This window comes from Lotus japonicus, chromosome 4, assembly GCF_012489685.1.
Source record: "Lotus japonicus ecotype B-129 chromosome 4, LjGifu_v1.2".
Lineage (NCBI taxonomy): Eukaryota > Viridiplantae > Streptophyta > Magnoliopsida > Fabales > Fabaceae > Lotus > Lotus japonicus.
Genome location: NC_080044.1, coordinates 70,008,791 through 70,034,364, shown reverse-complemented (window position 1 = coordinate 70,034,364; position 25,574 = coordinate 70,008,791). Strand labels below are relative to the sequence as shown.

The window sequence follows — 25,574 nt, the reverse complement described above, 5'->3', positions numbered from 1 at the left end:
AGGCCCTTCACATTATTTTTGTTTTAACAGACTGGATTAGGTGCCTCATTTTAAAAAAAAGCCCACACTTTTTTGGTTGCATATGGAAACCTCTTAAGATATATGATGCATTTATTGACAAAAAAAAATCTATGATGCATTTTGTTTTTACAAAAATAGGCCCACATTTTTTATATGATGTAAAATTTAATAGCACTTCCCCCCAAACAAATAAAATTTAATAGCACTTCAAAAAAAAAATTATGCCCACGTTTCTGGCATAATCCATCATATGCCAGAAACGTTTTTTCTTAAGGTGTGTCTCTCTTTTTCTTCTTCTTTTTAACTTTTCCTTTTAATCATTCATTTCTCTATTTCTCTCACTCATGATCAGATTAAGGTTTTCTCTCATTTATTAGATGTTTTTAGAGGTTTTTTGGGGTTTTTTTAGAAGTTGTTTCGGAGGTTTTTTAGAGGTTGTTTGAGAGGTTTTGGAGCTGAGTTTTTGTCTGGTATATTTGCAGACCAGGTGACTTTACCCATGTTGAGAGAGGTTGTTTCTCAACATTTATCATATTTATATCTATCTATTTAACTTTCGAAAAAAAGACTACAATCTCCTTCAAATCTTCGAGGTTTTTCTTTTTCTCGCAATGAATATGAATCTTCACCCTGCAAGGATGAAATGTTTACTCTTTTATTTTATTTTTTAAAATTCTATTTAATATTGGTTTTCCAGTTTTTGCATCTCACGGTTTCTTCTTTCTCTAGGTTCATATTATCATCATGAAGGTAACTCTATAGTTAAATTTTTCTGTTGTGTGTAATGCAGTCTCTTTTGTATTTGAGTTGCCTTTTGTCTCTCTCTTATTTGATATCCCAATTTATTTTATTGTCAATTGAAAATATAATTAAGGAAAACAAAAAAGAGACCTCTTTTATGCTGAAATTTGATTTGATGGTTTTATACTTCTTCAACTCATAAGCAATACTTAATTTGAAAATTTAATGCTACACATAAAAAAAATTTATTCTTCCTCTATCCCATTTAATGAGTCACCACCATGTTGATTCAGTTTACTTCCATTAAAAAAGAGTTCATCTATTGATTTTTTTATACATAATAAAATTTGAATTACAATAATAATAATAATAATAATAATATTATTATTATTATTATTATTATTATTATTATTATGCTTAAAATTCAAAATTATGTAACTTATAATTTGAAGGGTATATTCCATGGTGAAAGGTGGTTAGGGAGTTGGTTGTGCTCATGGTAGTGGCAGTATAGTATAAGAGCGGTAGTGGCAGTGCTGAAGGGAAGTTATAATGGCGGCGGCGATGTCTAAGGGTGGGGGTTGTGGTAGTGGTGGTAGTGGTGGTGGTGGTGGTGGTAGAATGGTGGAGGTAGGGTGGTGGTGGTGGAGGTGACGATAATGGTGGTTGTGATGGTAGTGTTGTAGGGCGGTAGTTGTGACAATGACGGTGACAATGACGACAACGACGATGGTAGTTGCGAAGGGCGGTGGTAGTGGTAATGACGATGGTAGTAGTGGAGGAGGTGGAGAGTGTGGTGGTGCCAGTGTTGCAGGGTGGTGCCGATGGCAATGGATGGTGGTGATTATGGGAGTGGAGTTGGCGGTGGTTCATGTGGTGGTGGAGGTGGTGGAGAAACAACGATGGTGATGACAATGACATCGATACCGGTTGTAGTGACAATGGTGGAGAGGTGGTGGTGGCAAGTAGGTTATATGTCACAATATTTCATTCATCTGTATGGTGGATTAAATAATCCATCATTTTAATATATACGAGTAGATTGTTGGATAAGTCTATACAATACAATATTAGCACCAAACAATGGATAAACTCATAATGTATTGTATAAGTTTATAACATCATGTTTAATCTATCTATCTATACTATATATAAAGGGAAAGTTTTGGCAACTTGGAGGGTAAAACAGGAATTCAATAAATCATTGTACATAAACTAGAGTTTACTCATGGATATTTCAGTAAATCTCAGTATAATAATCAAAGATGAAATCTTGGCCATCTATTACTTTCAATCTTGATCGTTTAATTCCTCTTCCTAGCCTCTTCCTCTTCCACATTCAACAGTTAGGTGTCGATGGCAATGGATGGTGGTGATTATGGGAGTGGAGTTGGCGGTGGTTCATGTGGTGGTGGAGGTGGTGGAGAAACAGCGATGGCGATGACAATGACATCGATACCGGTTGTAGTGACAATGGTGGAGAGGTGGTGGTGGCAAGTAGGTTATATGTCACAATATTTCATTCATCTGTATGGTGGATTAAATAATCCATCATTTTAATATATACGAGTAGACTGTTGGATAAGTCTATACAATACAATATTAGCACCAAACAATGGATAAACTCATAATGTATTGTATAAGTTTATAACATCATGTTTAATCTATCTATCTATCTATCTATCTATCTATACTATATATAAAGGGAAAGTTTTGGCAACTTGGAGGGTAAAACAGGAATTCAATAAATCATTGTACATAAACTAGAGTTTACTCATGGATATTTCAGTAAATCTCAGTATAATAATCAAAGATGAAATCTTGGCCATCTATTACTTTCAATCTTGATCGTTTAATTCCTCTTCCTAGCCTCTTCCTCTTCCACATTCAACAGTTACACATTCTCATGAACCTTTTGGGCTTCAACAATCTTTCCACCATCCAACAAATTTACTTTGTTTTTAATGGGCATTCCTAAGATCAAATAGGTTGACATTATTTCTTCCTTTTCTACCTTCTCAAGTTCCACCTGATCATTTATCACCTACCTCTTCAACTTCAACTATCACCCTATAAAATCTCTTCAACAAGCTTTCCTCACATCAAAGCACACACACAATAGAGAAACACAATTCTACCAGCCCTCCGCAAATTTGAGTCGATTTCGACATGAAGGTATGACTCAGCCACTTTGCTTTAGTCATTTGATTATTTTCAATTTCCTAACTCAATAATATGTTTTCCCTCAAGGTCTTCTTCTCTTGGGAGGCTGTGATAATGTCAATGTTATTTCTTTGGTTTCATTTTTTGTTTTATTCATATTTTTAAGTGATGATGATTTTCTTTCATTTTTGTTTTATTCAGATTGGTTTAATTAATTATGAGTTATTTCTTAAATTGGATGTGAGATTATGATATTGTAGGTGAAAGAAGTATTTTTCAAAGAAGGATCCTTGTAATCCCAGGTGGGAGAAAAAAGCTCAATTCACAATTGTGTTTTAAGAAAAAAATTGCTTGAGGATAGTTACGGTCGTTTTTGTGCAACAATTTTATGGGATATCTGTTGAGTCATTTTCTTTTAGTTGGTGAGTTCATCAAATAATATTTGAACCCATAGCTGGATACTATGTTTAAATTTTGAATTTTTTAAAAATTAAATTGCTTATGAATGGGTTGTTCTTCATGGTTTTTTTTTGCTTATAAAAGATACACTGACAATTTGAAGCGAGTGGGGAAAGTTAGAAAAGTTTCATTTGTATCTATTTATTAACTCTTTCGAAAGATGGGTAATCTCCGGAATAGCTATTTATGATATTATGCAATTTGTATAGTCGGATGTACATACAGTATGCATGAGATTAACCGCTTCAATGGGATCTTTTATTTTGGCATGCAGAAAGATTACCAAATGCCTCGCATTCACTCACTCTTGGTGCCAATGATTCTTTTTTTTTCGAGAAAAAATGAAAGACCATGCATGCGCCGTATGAATATTAAGTAGTAATAGCATGACACTTCGAGTTCAATATGCAAAAAAAATGTTTTTTTTTTCAAAACAATTCAACTTATCGGAAGGGTAGTATGAACAAGGGGGTATTTACAATTTTATACATATTATTTCATATGTGAGTTTTCAGGACCGTTGGATATTCAGCAGACTTTTAATCTTAGTCGTTCAATATTCCCCTTGAACTTCCTTCATCAATGTTAGTATATAACTTTATACTATTAAGCTAAAAATTATTTTAAATAAATTTATTATTATTTAATTTATATGAGTTATGGAATGTCATGGGTCAAAATTAATATTAAATATGATATTAGTTGTGAATTCCATAAGACACAAATTATTGGTTTAGAATTGTTGAAATATTAATCAGCCAATAATTAATATTAATAATAAACTTAAAAAAAAACTCATATCCCTTCATTGTGAACTTCCTTCTTCAATGTCATTCTGTAGACTTCTACTATTAATTCAAAATTATTATAAATAAATTTATTATTATTTATTTTATATAAGTTATGAAATTCAAAAATGTATCTGAATACTAAATAAGATCTCACCAAAAGAAAAAACAAATATCACTAACCTTTATACCTACAATTATATAAATAAGTGTCAATACTCATTCAACATGTGTCACATATGCTTTGTTGAGGTATTTGCTTTTATTTTCTAAAAGGCTCAAGATTCAAGACATTTTACGAAGAACATATATCCAACGACTAACTATTGATGTACTGTCCTAAAATGTTTACTTGTGTTATAACATGCTTTTTTATTTCATGATGATCTTCAACTTGATTCCATCATGTAAAATTGAAACACCTAAAAAATTATGTTCTCTTTGATTTGCTCAACTTTTTGTTATGTAGGATGACTTAAACTTTGCACAAGGTACCGAATATTTTTGTAGGAAAGATCGAATGGAAGATTAAAGTTCGTGTGCTCCATGTGTGGGAAACAGGAGATTTAAAAAAACCTCAAATTGTTAATAGTATTGAACTGCTCTTAATCATTGAATAGGTATTTTGATTTCTTTGTTTTCACCACTTTCATGGTACCTAATTCAAACTTTTTATTGTTACCATAACAAACGTGAATTTTTAAAATTGTAGTTTTTCATTTTGAAAATCCTGCGATTCAGAATTTTATGGTTCAAGCATCTGCTAGGAAATTTAGAGTCACAAAGCACAAATACAAAATTACTTAAATAGGCATCTCAAAAACTGAAGAGGCTACAAGTGACACTAATCTTACTGCAAAATATGATTTTGTGCTATTTAATATAGTTGACATCATTTTCATGTAGTCGATCATCTCTGAAGAAATCAATGTTTATAGTGCTAATTTATTTATTAAAAGAAAGGACATATAATACCACAAGACAACTAATTGCATCTTCTAAACAACAATAATCCATATGACTTAACCTCTAACATTGCATCCTTAAATGAATTGCCCTAATACTATGTTGATTTTTACTATTTTTTTCTATTCGTCATTATTTTACTCTTGCATCGTTCTCCTCAATAGTCACGGATAATCACAATCTCCAAAATTCATATTGCATATATGCAAGCTTTCTTATGACCTAACTTTTAGATGTCGATTTCCATAAATAAGTATTTATAGCTTACTACTTCTCTGATTTTTTTCTAAAAAAATGGGAAGGTCCAAATTTACTTAGATTGTGGAAATTTTATTTAGACGAGTTTAACTTGATTTCATCCTATTTTATATTAGGTTTAATATGAACAAATTATGAATTATTTGTAACCAAATAAAAAACTATTAATTATTTATTTTTTACAAATACTTAATTTCTTGATAAGAATAGTAAAATCTAATACTAACAAAGTACAAAATTTGTATTTAAGCTCATAGATTATTGAATTTATGTGAGTTATGAAATTTCATAGGAAAAAATTAACATTAAAACTTATGGAATTCCATAAGACACACTGTATTAGTTTAAATTTGTTAAATTAATCAAGTAATAATTAATACTAACAATTAACTTTTTTTTTCGAAAGCAATAACTATATTATGAGGAAATGGACATGATATACACTCTCCTCCAAATGGAGCAAAAGTCAGCAAATACAAAAAGAACCCCAAAAAATATAACAACCAACCCAAGATACCCAAAGTCTATACAAACCTATCTAAATGTCCTCAGAAATCCTCAAAAGACTCCCTAAAGACCCAATTACCAAAACCCAGGAAACACCCTCTGCTAAACTAAGGCTAATTGCGCACCATGATTTGAGCTGCAATAAACTTCCTCCATTCAATAAAAAAAAACTCCCTTATATATTTCTCTTTGAACTTCGTCCATTAATATTAATTAGTCTATAGTTTTCTACTATTAACTTCAAAAAATTATTTTAAATAAGTATATTATTATTTATTTCATATGAGTTATGAAACTAAAAAAGACAAACTTAATATTAAATAAGATCTTACAAATAAAAAAGACTTCTTCTATCTGTAAAGTAAAATAAAATTGCTACATTAAAAGAATAAATCAGAAGCATCAATTAGATAAACAAGGACAAACAACACAAATAAAAAAATCAAATACACTCATAAAAAAACCTACGACAAAAAAAAACACAATCAAAAAGATAAATTAACAATTCGACAAAAAATCTAATTATCACAAAAAAAAATTCTCCTTTACTTACGAATAAATAATTTTAAAAAAATCATTAAAAAATACAGTACAAAATAAAAAATAATGCCCCCGTGCAACGCACGGGTAAAAGATACTAGTACAACATACTAAACGAGTCTTTATTAACAATATTTTAAATGTAAATATCTTATGTAAAATAATCATCCAAATGATTTTTCTCGATTCACATTAACATCTTATTTTAGAGGAAATATTAATATATAAAATCCATAAAAAATTAACTTTAATTATATATTTCTAACAAGTTGTTTGAATAAATAAATACTTTCTGTTTGGTTTGAATCGGTTTGATTTTGAACATGAGAACTGAAAACCAAACCGATCCATTACAAAATATCAGTTTTTGCGGTTTTCGGTTTTTTTTGTTATCGATTTTTGTTTTTTTGATCGGTTTGAGCAGTTTTAATTGGTTTGGTTCGGTTATGAGCACCCGTATTTCATGATCTTATTATTTACTCATTCTTCCATTTTTGATTCATCATTATATATTGTTTCACCCCTTTTTAAATCATGAAGGGGAAAGACAAAAATCCTTCAATTTATCTGCTTGGATTGATAAAATGGATTTTTCCTCCGTCGTCCCTGGTAGGCGGTGGTTACCAAAGGTATGATCAACGAGCCAAAGACAAAAAAAAGGGAACGAGTTCAAACTTAAAAGCAATAGTCACGTGAGACTTTATTCAAAAATAAGAGAAGCCTTTGGATCTAAATAATTTTCGTAAATTATCTATTATTTTGGATTATTTAATTTGGTGATTTTTTTTCCTATGATTTGATTTGAGTTTTATTATAAGTGGGGTTTCATTTTGTTGTTACATATTAATTTCTCTGCGAAATTAACATTTTGAATCAAAATATATATTGTTATTATTGTTATTATAAATAGAAACGTTGATATGAAAAATAATCAATCAAATATTAATAATTAAATATGTATTAAAAAATAAAAATACTGATTTAACGTATATACAAAAATTAGAGTGAATTTAAGTCTTATAATTTAAAATATTTAAATTTTTCATATTTAAATAATAAAAAATTTATAAGTAAAAAACTATGGTAGATTAATACACAATTATCACTATTAAGAACATATAATTGAAAAATGATGATAATGTTTGGATTGGGTTTACACCTTTTTGCATCCAATATTTTGTACTTAAAGACATTATGTTTTATTAATGAAATATATATGTTTGTTGTAAAAAAATATATTTACTAAAAAAATACAAAACATAATATTACACAAAATTTAAATTATAAATAATAAAAGTCACCCGTGCAGGGCACGGACAATTCCGCTAGTGAAAATCAAAGTAAGGGTTTTATCGTTTCAGGGTTTGAGTAACTTTAAAAAAAAAAAATCAAGGCCCTTCACATTTTTTTTGTTTTAACAGACTGGACTAGGTGCCTCATTTTTCAAAAAAAAGGCCCACACGTTTTTGGTTGCATATGGAAACCTCTTAATATATATGATGCATTTATTGACCAAAAAAAAAAATCTATGATGCATTTTGTTTTTACAAAAATAGGCCGACATTTTTATATGATGTAAAATTTAATAGCACTTCCCCCCAAAAAAATAAAATTTAATAGCACTTAAAAAAACTTGATTTCAATATATTATTATACAATTTTAAATATATATATATAGTGGTAAAAAAAAGAGTATGCATTGTCAGTTTAAAGTTTGTTTATACATCAAAGTGAATTGTGCCAATTCAAAAAATATATTTTGTTTTACTTAAATATAACAAATTCTTCTATCTATTATATTATAATTGGTTATCAGTGTAAAACTACTTTACACTTACAGAGCATATCAACTCTAAAAACAAAAATATTAATTAAATTTACCAATTCTAATACTTGGTTTGTTTTTGTAGAAAATGAAGGAATGAAAAACTATGTTAGTAGTGTGTTTGAAAATGCATTAAAAATGAATAAGAATTCTAGAAGGGTCTATTTTATCACATAAGAAAACCCAATCTTTATTTTAGGGTTTATCTATCCACACTTCCCTCCCAACTTCCAGAGCGCCATTTCGATAAGGTACCAACCACTCTACTCCAATGGCGACTTCTCAGTTCACTGCATCATCCATTTCCGCCAGGAACTTGCCATCCCTTGAAGGGCTTCGACCTTCAGCTCTTCAATTTCATCATGTTGGGCGTGTCAGAATTGCCACTCCCACTCAGAAGTGGTTCCCCTCTCTGGTTGTCAAAGCTGCCACTGTTGTCGCCCCAAAGGTATAATCTTTTCAATTAACTCATTATTGGGTCATGGCTTGTTGATTGCATCTGGGACAAAAATAATTTGACATGCCCAGTTTGTAACAATGTTATAATTCCACTTGTTTTGTAGAAACTCTATATTAACATTTTCATAATTCTTTTTGGACTAGCTTAATTGTGCTTGTGTATTTAACAGGTTTACTTAACATTTGTTCTCTTTATTATTTAGAGTGTTGTGAACAAGGCTCATCAACATTTATGTGACAAATCTTGTCTTTTTAATTGAACCAATTTTCTACCCCTATCATTTTTCATTCACTAGGGGATGGATGCAACTTTGTATCATTATTTCGCGAGAAAATTGACGGGGAATATAATTTGGAAGTTTCTTTTCTCGGTGACATTTGTAATTGAACATGTCGATGTATTAGTTCTAGCTGCTGCTGCAACTGTTTCTAGTGTCTTTTAGACACACATATATTGCTACATGGGCCTGATTGGTAATTTTTGTAATGCAGCACACCGCTATTAAGCCGCTCGGTGATAGAGTTTTGGTAAAAATTAAGGAGGCAGAAGAGAAGACTGTGGGTGGGATTTTACTGCCTAGCACTGCTCAATCAAAGCCTCAAGGAGGTGAGGTGGTTGCTGTTGGAGAAGGGAAGTCAATTGGGAACAACAAAGTTGATATTAGTGTGAAGGTTATAAATCATTAACTTGCTATCCTCATTTTTTTTGTTGGTGGAGTTCGGGGTTTGGAGGGGTTGCTTCCTTTCCTCTAATTTTGAACTTTATGTGATATTGTTCAGACAGGGGCAAAAGTTGTATATTCAAAGTACGCAGGGACTGAGGTGGAGTTCAATGGTTCAAAGCATCTTATACTGAAGGATGATGACATCGTTGGTATCCTTGAAACTGATGAGGTCCAGGATCTTAAACCCTTGAATGACAGAGTTTTGATAAAGGTATGTTATTCTTCCAGAGTTTGTATAATCTGATGTGAGATGTTAGGAGGAGAATGGTATCAGATCATCTCCAATCCTATATTTGATGCTGTACCAATTTAATGATTTGTTTAAGCCATATTTTACAGGCAATATGATTTCTGCTTATCTTACATGCCTGTGATATTGGTGTTAGCTATTGAGTTGTTTAAATATTTACTGCAGGTTGCAGCAGCTGAGGAGAAAACTGCTGGGGGTTTGTTGCTCACGGAGGCAACCAAGGAGAAACCATCTATTGGAACAGTGAGCTTTCCCATTATTCTTCTTGTCGTGTTTTGATAACGATATCGTTAATACTTGCTATTGTTGTTTCCTTGTTTTAGATTGGTATACCTTTGTGGTGGAGGAACAATGCTTTGCCCAAATAATTTTCTCTAACTCCTTCAATTTCCAAGATTAGTCCATAATCTTTCTGCTTTACTTTTGATGTTTCAGGTGATAGCAGCTGGTCCAGGTACTCTGGATGAGGAAGGCAACAGAAAACCGTTGTCTGTTACACCTGGGAGTACAGTTCTGTACTCTAAATACGCGGGGAATGACTTCAAGGGCAAAGATGGTTCTGAATACATTGTTTTGAGGGTTTCGGATGTCATGGCAACCCTCTCTTAAGAGCAAATTACTTTTTGTTTCATAGCTTAAATTTGTGTTTTTAAATGTTGAGGGAAATGAATATTTTTGTAATGACGCCTGAAATATAGCTACTATGTTCCTTGGAGAATAAGCATTACGTTGTTGCACCTGTTGCTTTGCATTTATTGTCAACGGCTGTTGTTTCAAATTCTAATGGGGTATTTTGCAAGCATGTGGGCTAATCCATGGGTTAACACTTTTTGAGTCGTGTATGAATGTTACTTTTGTAGTTTTGTTTTTTGATCAAAATTTATGAATATTACTTTTTTGTTCAAAGATGTTTGAATAAAATCCTAAGGGCTACCCAATTAATACCCAAATGCTATGTTCTGTATTTGGTTCATCATTCCAGCTTATTAAATGAAGTTCCTCCGAATGACTTGCAAGCAGTGTTATTAAACTCGGCTCGGTGATCGACTCGGTCAGGGCACTGGGTCAATGAGTTATTGGTCGAACCACTGGGTCAATGAGTTATTGGTCGAACCACTGGGTCATTGGTTGAACCGCTTGACTCGGTGGACACTAAAAAAAATTATAAATTCATAATATAACCGAACATTATTTAATCTATTAGGAAAGTTAATTGTATATAATATCTAATATATATATAATCCTATAAACTTTAACTTATTATATAGTTTTCTAAAACCAACACTGAGATGTGAATCAATTTTTGAAAAATTAACTCTTTCGGTTTGCTCCATGAGCACAGGTCCAGTTGCAAAAAAATAAGTTGTGGCCCAAAAACACATAATTAATAGAAGAAAATGGCACAAAACACTTAAAACGTTCACAGTAACAAAAAGAACATACACGGGCTCATTGTCCAATTAATATATTTATTAAATCTTCTCTATATGAACTATGGCCCAACTCGAACAAACCCTATCTAATACCTTGCCATCATCCTCCTTTTCTTATTTCTTACTGATGCGCCGCAACCCCTTCAATTCAGAGTTTATTTTTCTGGGTTTGACCATTGTAGCTTTCAATAGCATATGAGATTTATCAACTTCATTCTTTTCTTAGAGTTTTATCTCCTAAGCTTCTTCGATTCTTATGTAGTCTATGATGGAGCCCTGCTTCACAAATCTAAGATCTTGTCCCGCTCCAACTACAATCCGGTTTAACCATACTGACCGAGTCGTCGGTTTTTACATTAAACCGGCCGAGTCGAACGATTTTCAGCGGTTCAAATGCATGCCCGATCTGATGAGCGGCTCGAACCGGCCACATGCCCGAGTCACGATCGAACCGGTTCGACCGGCCGGTCCGAGCCGAGTTTCACAACACTGCTTGCAAGCACTCGAGCACCACTTGAAGGCAGTCACTAGACTATTTGTCAAAACTTTCTCTCAAGTTTGTAATCTAGGCAAAGCTATTTGCAAATTTAAGCACAATATGCACACAAATGAAAAGGTTAAAAAGAACAGAGCTTTTCATTCATAAGGGCTTTTGCCAACATAGGCACTTAGCTAGAACTGGCATACATTCTTAGTAATACCAGTCATCACCTACACAACTCACTTCTGTATTTCACTTTGGCCATCACAAGATTTACAGAGTTAAGTAAAGTTAATCTTATATAAGAATGATTCACATAATATACTAGCTGAACTATACTGCTGTAACTTGGACAATATTAATAAAATAAAAATCCTAACCCAGCATCCACTAGGAAGCTGGTTCCAAGGTTGGATCTGTGACATTGTGTTAAAGAATCCACCCTAGGTACATATCAAGACCTAAACTTCTCACCATCTAACTGGTAGTGATAGAGAACTAGGATCCAATTGTGAAAGTCCACCTCTTGTACAACACCCCATCAACTCTACCACTTGTAATGAATATATCTCCTTTCCATTTGAGATATAGAGAAGCACCAACCAAGAGTTTTAAAGGTTAAGGTGGTTCATACCACCACTCAAATGAACAAGTTGACTGCCCCAAATTGTTTGTGTTTGACATGTTTATCTATTAAACGAGGCTGCAGAGTTATCATCATACGGTCCCCTCCATGCATTGCCACTGTCTGTGCCACTGCAAGCTTGATTGGGGATTGGAACGTTACCTAAATCTCCATCCAAGCTCATTTGCTGCACCTCAGTATATGACAGTATCTTTATGCTCTGGACACAGCTTACAAATTCTCTGCAGGGAATAACAAGTTGAAGGTCAAGAAAAGGAACCATAACCACGGAAATAGCAGGCCTAGAAACTATTAAGGAATCAACTACACTTACTCCCAAGGGTCATCACCAACAAGAAGAATGTCATTTTCATGATCTACATATACCAATTTCCAGTCAGTCCTTTGAGGATCTTCAAGCTGCCCTTCAATGCCAAACATTCGAGCCAAATCATTCCGGAGTTCGTCGTAGCCCTTGTAGCGGGTGACATCAATACATCTTCCAACAGAGCCACGCTTTTGAACCTACAAAATTTGTATAGAATTTGAATGCAGCATCTAAAGAATACATCAGAACACAACGCATTAGAGGAAGGTACTCAGATGACACTGCTTCAGGAATGACATTAATGGTGTACCTCTAATTGATTTACGAAGATACAATAACATTAGAGACTAAACAAGAGAAAAAAGACTCTCATTTAAAAGTTGCACAACATGCCTACAATTCATTAAACATTGAGACACAAAGCATGCCATTTAATATAAAAATTCTAAATAGATCAGTAATCGTCAGAGAACGACAAACCTTAGTATATGTTCGCATTCGTTGAGTTTGGTTAGCCCGCAAGCCATTATTTAAAACCCCAGTATCATTAATGCCAACATCACCTGAGCAACCAGGATTAAAAGGCATGTTTGGCACTCCAAACGACTGTGAGCTGATGTCAGCAGTTGACAGCTCAGTTTCAATGTCTCTCGGGGCACCACCATAATTAGACAACATGTTTTGAAGATCTTTCTGAGAATCATACCCCCTCATAAGCACAGGATCAGGCGTTAGACCATCAAGATTAGAGTCAAATGGTAGATTGCTTCTAGAGTGTGATTGGACATCCCCTTCCATACAAAAGTTGGAAAGTGGTAAGCTCTGCTGGACATTACCAGGATCAAGACAGTAAGATGTTCCAGAAGAAGAAGCTTCCATCTGATCAGTGATTGTCCCTTTATACTTAAGCTGGTCAAACCCTTTCACATTTGAGAACTCATTTTTTATCTGCATGTCAGACTTACTCTGAAGCTCCTGTATCAGATTACTAGTGGACTCCACTACCAAACTACCCCCTAATGTAGCAGGTACTTGTTGATTTCTTTTCAGGAGATTTGATGGAGATATCTGGCAGTTATTAGTAGATGGAGAGGTTGAGCATGATGGGGCATCTCCATCTGTAAGTGTAGAGGGGGCTCTAGTGATTGCAAGCGATTTCTGTGTATTCTGGGGGTGGTTCACAGGAAGCTGGTGTGGTTGCATAAGAGAAGAAGAGAAGCTGTTGCTATTGAGTACCTTCTCTGTTGAAAATGCATTATTCCCAAGCTGTTGAGTCTGATGCTGAGATGCAGGCAGCTGTGTTAATTGCTGGTTTTGTTGGGGAGTACTTTGTTGTTGCAGAAGCTGAGGCTGCAAAAGCGGGCTAGATGTGGAAAGAAGTTGTTGGTGCTGCTGATGCTGCTGCAATTTCTGTAGTAACTGTAGGTGTAGCTGTTGCTCTGAGGGAGTTTGCTGCGACATTGTAGCCACTGGTGGCTGTTGTGGTGCCCTCTGTGGCTGGTTTTGTTGCAACAAATGCAGTGAAGATTGTTGCAACTGTGTCTGTTGGGGAAGCTGCTGCCTCTGTAAGAGGCTAGCTTGCTGGTCGATTTGTTGCAGAAATTGCGATTCTTGTGGTAGGGATGTGAGTGGGAATGTAGTCTTACTAGCTGAGTGAATACTTTGTTGTGGTGAGATACCTCCCGAGAGCAATTGCTGTTGCTGAAGTACAAGCTGATTTGTAATCTGGTTAGAAGCAACTACACCATTACTCATAATAGCTTTTTGTGACTGCTGTCCTAGCTGCTGAGGCAATTGTTGCTGCGGCAATGGCAAGTTCTTGGGTTCAGGCAGCTGTTGTTGCCTTGGTTGCTGGAGCTGGTTCATTGGTATTTGCAACAATGACTGTAGCTGTTGCTGTTGTGATTGCTGTTGCTGTAACTGCTGTTGTTGCTGTTGCTGTAACTGCTGCTGCTGTTGTTGTTGTTGCTGTTGTTGTAGCTGCTGCTGCTGCTGTTGATGTTGCAGCTGTAGCTGCTGCTGCTGCTGCTGCTGTTGTTGTTGCTGCTGCTGCTGCTGCTGAGGCCATGATACTGGGGACTGGTGCAGCTGGTTGATTTGGTTTGGTAAATTAGGTTTATTAAATTGAAGACTTGGTGCAGAGAGGGCAGGAGCTTGAAAGCTGAGTAGCTTGGATGGGTCATCCGTGCCAAGGTTACTATGCAGAGTATTAGGAGAAAGCATGGGTGGGAAACATCCTGATTGAGCAGCAGAGAACTGATTATTCTGCTGCATGCTCATCCACTGCACTAAACTCAAACCAGGGAAGATTGAACCTGAGGCATCCTTCATGCCAAAGTCATCCCCAAGCCATGGCATAGCTCTCTTAAAAGCATTTTCTATATCAGACTCGTCATCTGAAAAATCAATCACAAGGATCATCAGTCACACTTGTCATGCACAACCTGCAAGGGTTGGGAGATGAGAATAAAATGTTGGAACACAAAAGCTGCTTGATTTCATTCTACTCATCATGTGAGGTTGATTCTAAGAAGTAGAATTATTGAAAGACTTGACAACTGAGCATCTTATCAAAAGACGACTTATATAAAGAATTGACAACAGATATAAATGAATTGTTCATAAAAACAAAATATATCCAAGCAAGAAATCTTCAATGAAAACTGAACTAGTCAAGGTGTGACTCGTGCTACCTGGCATTCCTGGTTGTCTGGGAAACTTAGGCCTAAAAAATGGAGGTGGACAAATATAGAAAGGAGTCACTACTGGTTCAATTTCCCAAATTGAAACTCTGCTCGGGCGCTCACCAGCTGTTGATTCATCCCATCCAACCTATCAATAGTTCAAAAGATGACTGCCTCAAATCTCAATAAACCAAAAAAGAGATTGGTGTTACTACTGTAAGGTACACACTATGACCATGGGGGACACATGCTCATGGAAGGGCATAGACCGTAGGTCCATAATGAATGTTATAAGATACTCAAATCTAAGGAAACATAAAACATTTTGTTAAATAATGAACTAGTGACTCGAGAAATTACGAGCACCACGAAAATACTCAAACAGTTATCCAAACAATACATCTCTTTCTTTTTGGTGAAGTATAAAAACACAAAGCTACAAAGTAAAAATAAGAGCGGTTTAATAATACCTGAAGATTGCGCCACTGTGAACTTTTCCATCGGGCAGAATCCAAGTCACTAATCCCAGTGATTGTACCCATATGTCTGCGTACTCCAGACTCCTCTGTTTCGAACATCATCCTAAATCTCATCCCTAGAGAAACTTGAGTGTACATGGCTTTGTTAAACTTGGCCAATGGAATAACGAATTCTGAGGGGCTGGCCCTGTTAAATTGGCAGATTTTTGTAAGAGACTGTTACAAATATTCAATGGATGCCATTCTTACATGCCAAATAGTACCTTGGATTGTAAAATATAGTAAATGGGCTGTTATTTGCAGCAGCATGAGCTGCTGCAGCAAGAATGCCAATGTGCATGCTGTCACTGGATATTACTGATGAAGAAAGTGCTGGTTGCTGTCTATTAGCACGCCTTATGCCTAAAAGAAGTTGCTGTTTTTCATCTCTAAAAATAACCCCAAAAAGAATTTAAATAAATTATTCAGCAACAAGGTTTCAAAATATTCCTGAAATTCCCACATAAAAAGATATATATTTTACCTGATAAAAAGAACAGAATCTCCAGCAAATAGTCTTTTTGTGCTGACAAATACACTCCAACCAGTAGTCAACAGATGCCTCTTTGGTTGTCCTGTAGCCAATGTGCTAGCAATTTTAGCATTCAAATTTTTCCAAACATCAATTAAACAGCTTCTATATTCATAATTTGGTTAAAACCACTAATAAGATTATTCTAATATCATTTTTTTTTCTTTAGGGGAACTTTAGGCACATGCTTTAGTCCAAGCAAAATGAGGTAGCTAACTAACAAGATAATACAAGTCTGGGAGGTTTAGAAAACACTAGACTATGAATCTATGATTTTACTATATGATAAAAAAAGATGGCAATTAATCAAGAATACAAAGAAGTGTCAATACCCCGATAAATATGTCTAAATGACCATGTAGTGTCGTGCAAATCTTTGGCAACAAGCTCCTGAGCGGGAGGTTGCATAGAATAATCCTATCAAACACACTAATGGTCAGAATATATAGGGAAAACCCGGATGCATCACGAAAACATCTTCCAATTCTTGCAACAGAGAAGGCAATGAGAATGTTGTATACTCACCAAGGGGGGGAATATTTTCTCAGCTGCTCTACGAGGCACAGAAAATCCACCATGAGTGCTTGTATCACTAGCTGTAAGAGTTTTGCAAAAGAACTCTGTAGGTTGTCGGTTTTGTTTGAGACCCATGTCTGATGCCAGTATTGCATCCTTATCATACTGCAGAAAAGGCAAATGGAACAATCTTTGATATAGTTACACACCATTAGCTTGAGAGGATCTTCGTAAAGAGGCGGGAAGTAAATTCTGAATACAATATGCGAAGTCTCAGAGTAACAAGCTAACCTACTTTGTTTACAGGCTGAAGGGTCATTTGTGCATAGACTTCGTCAGTTTCAGGATCAGCCTGGTAGAAAGCACACAAGTAAATCAATATACATGTACACATTTCCACATAAGAGAACTGCATAATACATAAAATAGTAAAAAAAAACATCACAAGTTTTCAATATTGCATAATAGCCATGTAACAAGTGGGGAGTGCACGTACATGCAGCGCAACATTGTGAAGCATGCAAATCAACTTGGAGGGAAGGTTAGGGTAACTGGGTATGAAGTCAGTCTCCTTTTGCATGGAAGCTGCAACCTGAAAGTTTTAGTAATCAAAAGTAACTTCCATCAACAATCAAAATACAGTAAATATCACGCTCATACAGGAGGCGAAGAAACATACTTGCTCACTGTGTCCTTGCGGGAAGTAAACCACAAGACTTCCAACAGGAGGCAAAGAAACCAAAGGTCCAGCACAAGCATGCCATAATTCTGAATTGATGGTCTTCCTTTCCCCTGTTGTCAAAACAAATATAAGTTACTCAATGGAGCAAAAATATATAACTACCACAGCATAAATGTTAACTTTCTATATTTTAATAATGCTTTTTCATGACTATACGGGTGGAAACAAAGAAGAAAAAGACTGAAATTATAGAATCCATGTCTTATAAAGCACAGCAAAAACAAGTTTTTAAAAATAAAAAAACACAAACTTCATATTAGGCATGAGTTTTGAATAGCTACTCCTTTCAAAGTGAAAGTAAGATTTCCTTCAACTGAAGATGACAGAGGGGTAAATATAAAATATTGGGAAGATTATATTAGCATAATAAAGTCCAGAAGTAGAGAAGTTTCTTTCAAGAATGCAATTTCAGAAGAGCTGCAGAACTTCAAAAAAAAATATTACAGCATAGTGAAGACAAAACTTCTAAAAGGACTGAAATTTCTCAGGCGACAATAGCTAAATCACATGTTTGGTATTGCCAAAAGGCATTTTCAGTTCAATAAGCAAAGGGACAGATCTTGCATATTCTTCTACTTATTCTTCACCCATTACCCATAGAGAATATACTGAGAAGGTAGTTTAATTCAGATTAGTAAATAGGAATGAGATTCTCACATGAGATTATCAGGCAAACATATGCCTTATTTTCCATCTTGAAATGAAACTTCAGAGGCAACAGTTAACCCCTTTTCACAATTTGCCATATTATTACCACTTTTTCAAAATCAAACCAATTATGCTGATTCCCCCCAAAATGTTACATGCCAAATTTATCAAAGCACGCTGAAATTGTGAGTTTACTTACCACCAAAACTGTTTCGGTATTAATTGGATGATATGAAAATGTGACTTAAAGAAGAGGAGGGGAAAATATGCAATAAATAAGGACTAAGGAATAAGCCATGATTTGCAGCTATCCAGTTCAAGGTGAAAATAAGATATCAACAGTTGAACTGTTGAAGAGACTCTTCTAATTAAGTAAAAGATCAGCAGCTAAAAAGGGGATGAAAAACCGTTCTCTTCATCATTTTTCAGAAGACAAATTGGCAATTATTAGATGTAGGATATCAAAGAAAACCATTTAACAGCCACCCATTTTCTGGACATGACAATTGCCCTATGCTCATGTTCATTCTATCTAAATGCTATTAAATTAACTCAACAACATCAAAGCAGAGTTATGATTGATGAAATCGCAAAATCACAAGCAGAGAGAGAGAGAGAGAGAGAATGATTAGGCAGTAACAGTAAACATTGAGAAAACCCACCTTCACCAGAATTTGGCAAGTAACAATTGGATGGAGCCTTCATTTCAACCTACAAGAAATGATGACCCCAAACAAAATCAACACCTTGCCTTCTCTAGCAACAAGCTCAACAAGACAATTCTAGCTGCAATCCATCATCCAATAGTATCAGCAGCACTACACCAAGTTGAAGAATCTCCAACAGAGCCTATCAACGAAAATCTTTCCCTTTTACCCTGAAATGCAACTAATTGCTGCTAGCTCCACACCTACACACACATCTTCAATTCAAGCCACGCAGCACAAATGTCACGTGAGTGCCAAATCTCAAACAAAAATCGGAGCAAAACCCAACAATGGAACTGTTCTAGTTGGACTAACCCAAACGCCAAAATCAAAACTTTCAGCTCAAAACCACAAGACCAAGTGAAACTGACGGTGCCCACCAAGCTAAAATCTGTCAAAGACCCATTTCAATAACAACACCAAACAATAAAAGACAGAACAAAAGTACAACAAAACAAAGGCCACAAGCCAAGAAGAAGAAAAGAAAAACTCACCCCGAGATACAAATATGCCTTATGGAATTCACCTTGTAGTTCCAGCAACTATATTGAAAGAGAGAGAGAGAGAGAGAGAGAGAGAGAGAGAGGAAAAGCAAGAGAACTTTTGTTACTTTTCTTTTGTGTGTGAATGTGAACTGAAGAAAGCCGACATGAAATATAGACCGAAGCACTCACTCACCTCAAACAAACAAAACACAACACACATGTTGTAATAACTTTGCTTAATTACTATGCTTAATTGGAACTTAACTTAGCTTAATTATGATGCTTAATTGCTTAAGTTTGATGCAACAAGAATTTACATTTTCTGCTAAATATGTTTATGGAGATCTGGTACATACATGGAACTTATACATAGATTATTGGAGTTTAATTTTTTTAATTATGGTCGGTGACGTGGCTCTCCACTTTAACAGGGTGTAGATTATTTGGGGTAATCCGTTTTCCATTATTTTATTAATTATTTATTTATTTATTGTTGGGTTGCCTCTTTTTCAGATTCTACATGGATGCTTGGACCCACAAGAGACCATGAAAAGCCATTTATAGTCCAGGCCCAAACGCTTCAAAATGTTGTTTATTACCCATTATCTTATTCATAACTTTCCACTCTCAACTTTTGACTACCAAACACGGGTAAGATCAGCAAAATAAAAATGGAATATATACATACCACTTCTATAACTAGACGAAAATATTTTATTTTTGATTTCTTAAGTATCTAGTTAATAAGTAGGTATGGAATTTTTTTAATTGTGATTCACTTAAATCTTAATGGGATCTCGAGTCTCAAAGAGATTAGTCTTATAACTGTCAATTATGAATATAAATTGAAACTAAAAATTTTAAAATATTAGTCTCATGGATGTCAGTTATGAAAATACCTAAAGAAAACAAAAAGAATACCTGACAATAGTTTTTTATTTTGACAGATATCGCCTCTCATTCGGGTAACTATAACGGTTTTTCCAACAAATGGTTTTCTAAATTTGAATTTATACACTCATCCTCATATAATTTTAAAATTTTGAATTTGTAAGTAAAACAGGGAATAGTAATATATATTTTATTTTAATAATTAAAGACGAAAATTCAGTTTAATTTCACACGAAATTAAGAAGGCATACATCAGAACATAATAAAGACATATACCTACGTTCAAAAAAAAAGACATATACCTACTTGAGAGAATAAAAGTATACAAAAGTTATCATATTGAGAACTCGGATTCGTTATTTAGAGAAAAAATTATGAATAGCTTTATATTTTCTTAACTGTCTAGGTACACTTACTAGTTTTTTCCTAATTGGGGGTGAAGTCAAGAATCTTTAGCTGCATATATGCCTTATATATTCTAGTATTTTGTGAATAAGATAAATTAATATATCCATATTTGGATACACGATAAAAAAAATCACTGTGAAATTAAAATCATAGTATACAACCACTTAAATTAAAATAAATCGTTTATGTACCAAAAAAATCTTCTATGATTTTGAATTATTATAACTTTGTATGAGATTAATGCTGATGTTAGAAATTTTGGTAAATAAGGGTGAGAATATGAATTGCCTAGCTAGTGACCAGCAGGTTTCAAACTTAGAACTTTTTTATGAACAAATGATGCATGTTATACAAATTCTTGTTTGAAAGATCCATTGTTCTTCTCTCATAATTAAGGTCTCTTTCATCATCTTTGTGATGATTACTTATCTATTACGCATGTGCTTTAATCATATATAGGCCCCAAAAAATTTAAGTTCCACCCACCATTTTGCATATATTAAAAACTCAAAATGAAAAAAGGTAAGGGTTAATTAACCACCATTTTTCATGTCATCAATGATAGTTAGTATTTTTGGTTAAAAAAAATGATAGTAAGTATTTGATTCTTGACCAATAAAAAGTAAACGGAAAAGTACGTATAAACGAAACGAGGACTATTACATACAAACTACGACAGCCCCTAGCCGCAAAAGCAGGAGATATTCACATGCCATAGGTTTGATTCCTCCTTCTTTGGGAGATCATGATATATACCTTAATCATCAATATAAAACCTTTGACAGTCGATTATTTTGTTACAAATACAATGCTTTAAAACTTGGTTGATTTGTTTCTTTCTCCTTGTTAGCAGGAATCCCTCCTATTCTTGGACCTTTCTCCCCCTCTTATTTTATAGGGCTTAACTCAATCACTTATTCCTTATGCATTATTTGGAACGCATGAATTCGTGAAGAAAGAACAGCATATGTGAAAACTCAGCTCCTAAGAAATTTTCTCAGGTTTGGAACAAATGGAAACATAATTTTCTTCCCCCAACATGGCAGAAAATGGCATGGAGACATATTTCTCTAAATTTACCAAAATGTCATTTTTCTTTATATTTTATAATAACAATAAAAAATTAAAAATAATAACAGTAATAAAAAGAAAAATAATAATAACAATACTAAAAACTTAACCCACTTTTTGAAATTATATTTTTTTAAATTAATTATCATGTTTTAATTTTAGTTCAGGATATTTATGTTCTTTTACACATGTTTTTTTTACTCTTCTCTCACTTATGATCTCTTTTCATCACTTTTGCTATTCAACCAAACAATTTAAAAAATAAAAATCATCTCATTCTCTATTATTTTTTTTGTCTTGATCAATGTATCCCCACAGCCGACAGCCATCTTATTCTCTATTATATTTCTTTCTTTAATTTTTATTGTCTTTTCTCTTATTATTTTTTTCTTCATACCAATTACCAAGTTACCAACACATGAATTAGGTTTATTTGTTTTTTATCAACCAAAATTAATATAATGGATGTAAACACAAAATAATTTGAGTAAACGATACGGTGTACGGTGCCGGCCAAATGGCAATATAGGACATGGCCATATATATATAAGAGAATTAAAATTAAAGGAGTAATTGAAAAATTTCATGATCAAGAGATAGATACATGGATGTAGGTGGCAGCGGAGAATCTGGTAAAGTGAGAGTGTGTGAGGAAGGAAGGAGAGGGCGAACATGTGAAGAGGGGTGCCTCAGCATTTGTCGGTGTAACTGCTTTCAACTCCGGCCGTTTACACGACTTCTCACCATTTATCATGTGCTTATTATCATATATGTTATCTAATATTTATGTAGGGATGACAATATAAGTCGAGTTTGTAGTGCTAATCCGTCCTGCCCTCTTTTGGGGTGAGATAAGATTTAAAGCCCACTTTTTTTTTACGGGCTATCACAACCCGTCTTGTTTATGACGGATTACATATGGGTAAGGACAAGTCAACCCGCTTTACCATCTCTATATTTATACATGAATGTAAGTAGTTCATATTTAATATGAGTCATTTAAAAAAGTATCACCACTTCCTTACCACATAATTCATGGCATTTTCAAGTTTTCATGTTCATTTAAAGGTTTTGTAAATTGTGATACCATCAATGTCATTATCACCACCAAGATTGTCAAACTTGACAGTCGACGCAGATAACTTGTTTTAAGAAGGTAAACTCGACTTGTAGGGTTGACTCATAGACTCGTAAGAGTCTATTGAAAAAAGAAATTAAAAAATACTTAATAAAATATGTCGTGGAGTACAAAGAACACATACTAAAACCATGACATATTTTATAACCAAAGTTCAACCTAATCACCACTACCTCCGCCCACCAATCCTTTATCTATTGCAACCCTCAACACAACGACTTCACCATCTTATGCCTCTCTTATCAACCCCAAACAAATCATAGACCATTGAGCACCACCAAACAAAGTCTCCCCCCCCTTCAAACCATCTAAACCATGACCCGAAGCCCCAACCCCGAAAAACTAGAGAAACAAAGTCTCGTCTCTCTTGAGTAGACTTTCTAGTTTGTGAACACCACAAGCTATACCAAGTCACACTCCTCCCTTACCCATACGCCTCACCATCACGCCACCGTCGGAAGAGTCACGGTTTCAACACCATCATCATCAATGAAACGCTTGAATTCATGTCAGCCAACGCACGTGACCAACATCGTTCCATCCTCTTTGACCTTCGCGCATGTCACACAACTGAAGCCATCGCCATCCACCATCTCTACTCCATCGAGCGATGCAGTGTGAATCTCTATGGACCTCGTGAGTGTTGGGCCTCCATCGTCGCGAGGTCAATTAACCCTTGTTGTCTCTTTCTCTCGCTCTAGCTCGATCTCTCAACCTCTGGATCACTCTCGCTTTGTTTCCGCCCCTATTCCCAAACATCTTGTCGTTATATATAGCAGCGCATCACGCGACCTTTTCCATCACCCATTCGACCTTCTTCGTTTCTTCCAAAATTGAAACTCAAACACTAAATTTGAAACCAACCACACTCGCCCTCTCTTCATCACGTTGTTCACCCGCACCTCGCTCTCCATGACACTATAGGTGAGACAATGGCTTTAATAGCAGTTGAAACAAAGAAGGCTTGGTTACCCGTGTCTGGGCTATTTCTGTGGTGGTTGTGTTGCATCATGAGGGAGGCACATAGATCTCTCTTCACACGCCGTATTGAGCTAACAAGAAATACCAAAAGAGATATAATAATTAATGTTCAAGATGTTATTAATGACTTGAGCTGGTCTAGTGGTTAGTAACTATGTTTGATACTTTTATGTACCGGGTTCGAATCCCACCTTTTTCGGGACCGACCCTGAATTTTATTATTCAAACACGCGACCCTTGGCGGGTTGCAAGAGGCCAGTTGCCAAACGAACCAACATAATGGTTCTGATGAAATATCGAACCTTAAAGTTATTAAGGGTTCATTTTTATTATTTGTCCAGGGCCTCCAAAATATCGGAGTCGGCCCTATATACAGCGCATCTTTACCCAAACCTTTAAGATATTATTGATCTGTGGGTAAGCCTTAATTAACTCTTATATATTCCTCAATCACTTTCACTTTCATTGTGTGTGACTTTAATTTCACACTCGATTTTTTCAACACCTATCAGTGGTGGTGGATCGAAATGCGGTGACTAGAAATGATTTTGGTGTGAACAAAATGTAGAAATATATTTTTATGTGACATCAATCCCACACTTACCTCTTTTGAAATTTAATTTGGAAAGTTTAAACATCGAAGAAGTTTCTATATATACTACTCTCAGCTACTTCGTGTTATACCAATATACCATGAATCACTTTTTTTAGCAAACTTGTAACTTAAGCATGACATGACACAACTAAATTCGTAGCTTGGCTCAGTCTCAAGCTAGCAGCAAACTGATTTAAAAAGAGAAGTGTCTGCCATTACTAAAATCAACCCCTCTTGGCACATATGCTATACCATCAACAATGTTTGTGCAGAGTACAAGATCCTTGATGACATGACACACATACACATTTTGCTTAATTGTTAATGCTTAATCATATCAGCCATGAAATAAAGTAAGTTAAATTGAAGGGAAGGAAAGCTAATTCTCTTGAATATGCGTGAGGGATATGTCCACATGGTTGTGCCCACAAAAGTTAAATTGAAAGTATATATTTGAGTTGTTGTGCATTTATAAGGTAATTGCTCTTTAATTTTCTTCTATATTCCTTTGATTTTTTTAAAGGCTAGCTTGTCTATGATCAAGCTAATAAAGGCTTCAATTCATTCATTCCCCCTTGAACAACTGAACATCAATTAAGTCTTTTGTAACATATAACATCAAGTATATAGTTATAGGAGATGTCAGCAGTAACATTCCTGATTCCTGTAGACAGTGACCGACATGTGTATCGCTCTTTAATTTGATGGATCCACTCACTCTCACTGAAGTTTGAACAACCGTTAACAAGAGTCTTTTGTTGTCCCTACACTTGTACATAGCTCAAGTTAGCATCAGAGGAAGAAGCCATTGGTGTGGTGGGGTGTGCTTTATTTATTGTTTTTTGTACTCTTTCTTAGATGATTACCATGACAACGCACCATCGAAGTAGTATTATTCAACTTTTAATTAATTTTATTTTTACTTTTCCCCCTTTGTACTGGCATCCCAACTTTGATCAATGAGAAAGATACCAAGTTGTATAGCTAAAGTCAAACTATTTCCTAATTTATCTAGCTTAATTACATGGATTGATTTAACATAATTAAAGGAATAAACATATTCATATTCTATCATGTTCTTCTAGAGAA

General features: G+C 34.6%; 2 protein-coding genes across 3 annotated transcripts; one reads left to right on the top strand and one right to left on the bottom strand.

Moving 5' to 3' along the window:
* Window positions 1–8,434: 8,434 nt before the first annotated feature.
* LOC130711357 (20 kDa chaperonin, chloroplastic-like) lies at window positions 8,435–10,504 on the top strand. Its single transcript, XM_057560932.1, has 5 exons — window positions 8,435–8,716; window positions 9,220–9,399; window positions 9,508–9,663; window positions 9,868–9,945; window positions 10,138–10,504. Exons 1-5 carry the CDS (start codon window positions 8,540–8,542, stop codon window positions 10,309–10,311), a joined length of 765 nt encoding a protein of 254 aa, XP_057416915.1. The 5' UTR covers window positions 8,435–8,539; the 3' UTR covers window positions 10,312–10,504.
* A 1,240-nt stretch (window positions 10,505–11,744) lies between these two features.
* LOC130711356 (auxin response factor 19-like) lies at window positions 11,745–19,705 on the bottom strand. 2 transcript variants are annotated; one of them, XM_057560930.1, is made up of 15 exons: window positions 19,411–19,705; window positions 19,232–19,307; window positions 18,872–19,131; window positions 17,499–17,611; window positions 17,316–17,411; window positions 17,115–17,171; window positions 16,829–16,984; window positions 16,636–16,720; window positions 16,256–16,346; window positions 15,996–16,160; window positions 15,724–15,919; window positions 15,263–15,401; window positions 13,050–14,965; window positions 12,576–12,766; window positions 11,745–12,483 (listed from the first exon to the last, which is right to left on the bottom strand). In XM_057560930.1, exons 3-15 carry the CDS (start codon window positions 18,912–18,914, stop codon window positions 12,303–12,305), a joined length of 3,429 nt encoding a protein of 1,142 aa, XP_057416913.1. In that variant the 5' UTR covers window positions 18,915–19,131; window positions 19,232–19,307; window positions 19,411–19,705; the 3' UTR covers window positions 11,745–12,302. The 2 variants fall into 2 exon arrangements, with proteins under 2 accessions (XP_057416913.1, XP_057416914.1); XM_057560931.1 differs by lacking the exons at window positions 17,499–17,611; window positions 18,872–19,131; window positions 19,232–19,307; window positions 19,411–19,705 and having other exon boundaries at window positions 17,111–17,171; window positions 17,316–17,384.
* Window positions 19,706–25,574: the final 5,869 nt, after the last annotated feature.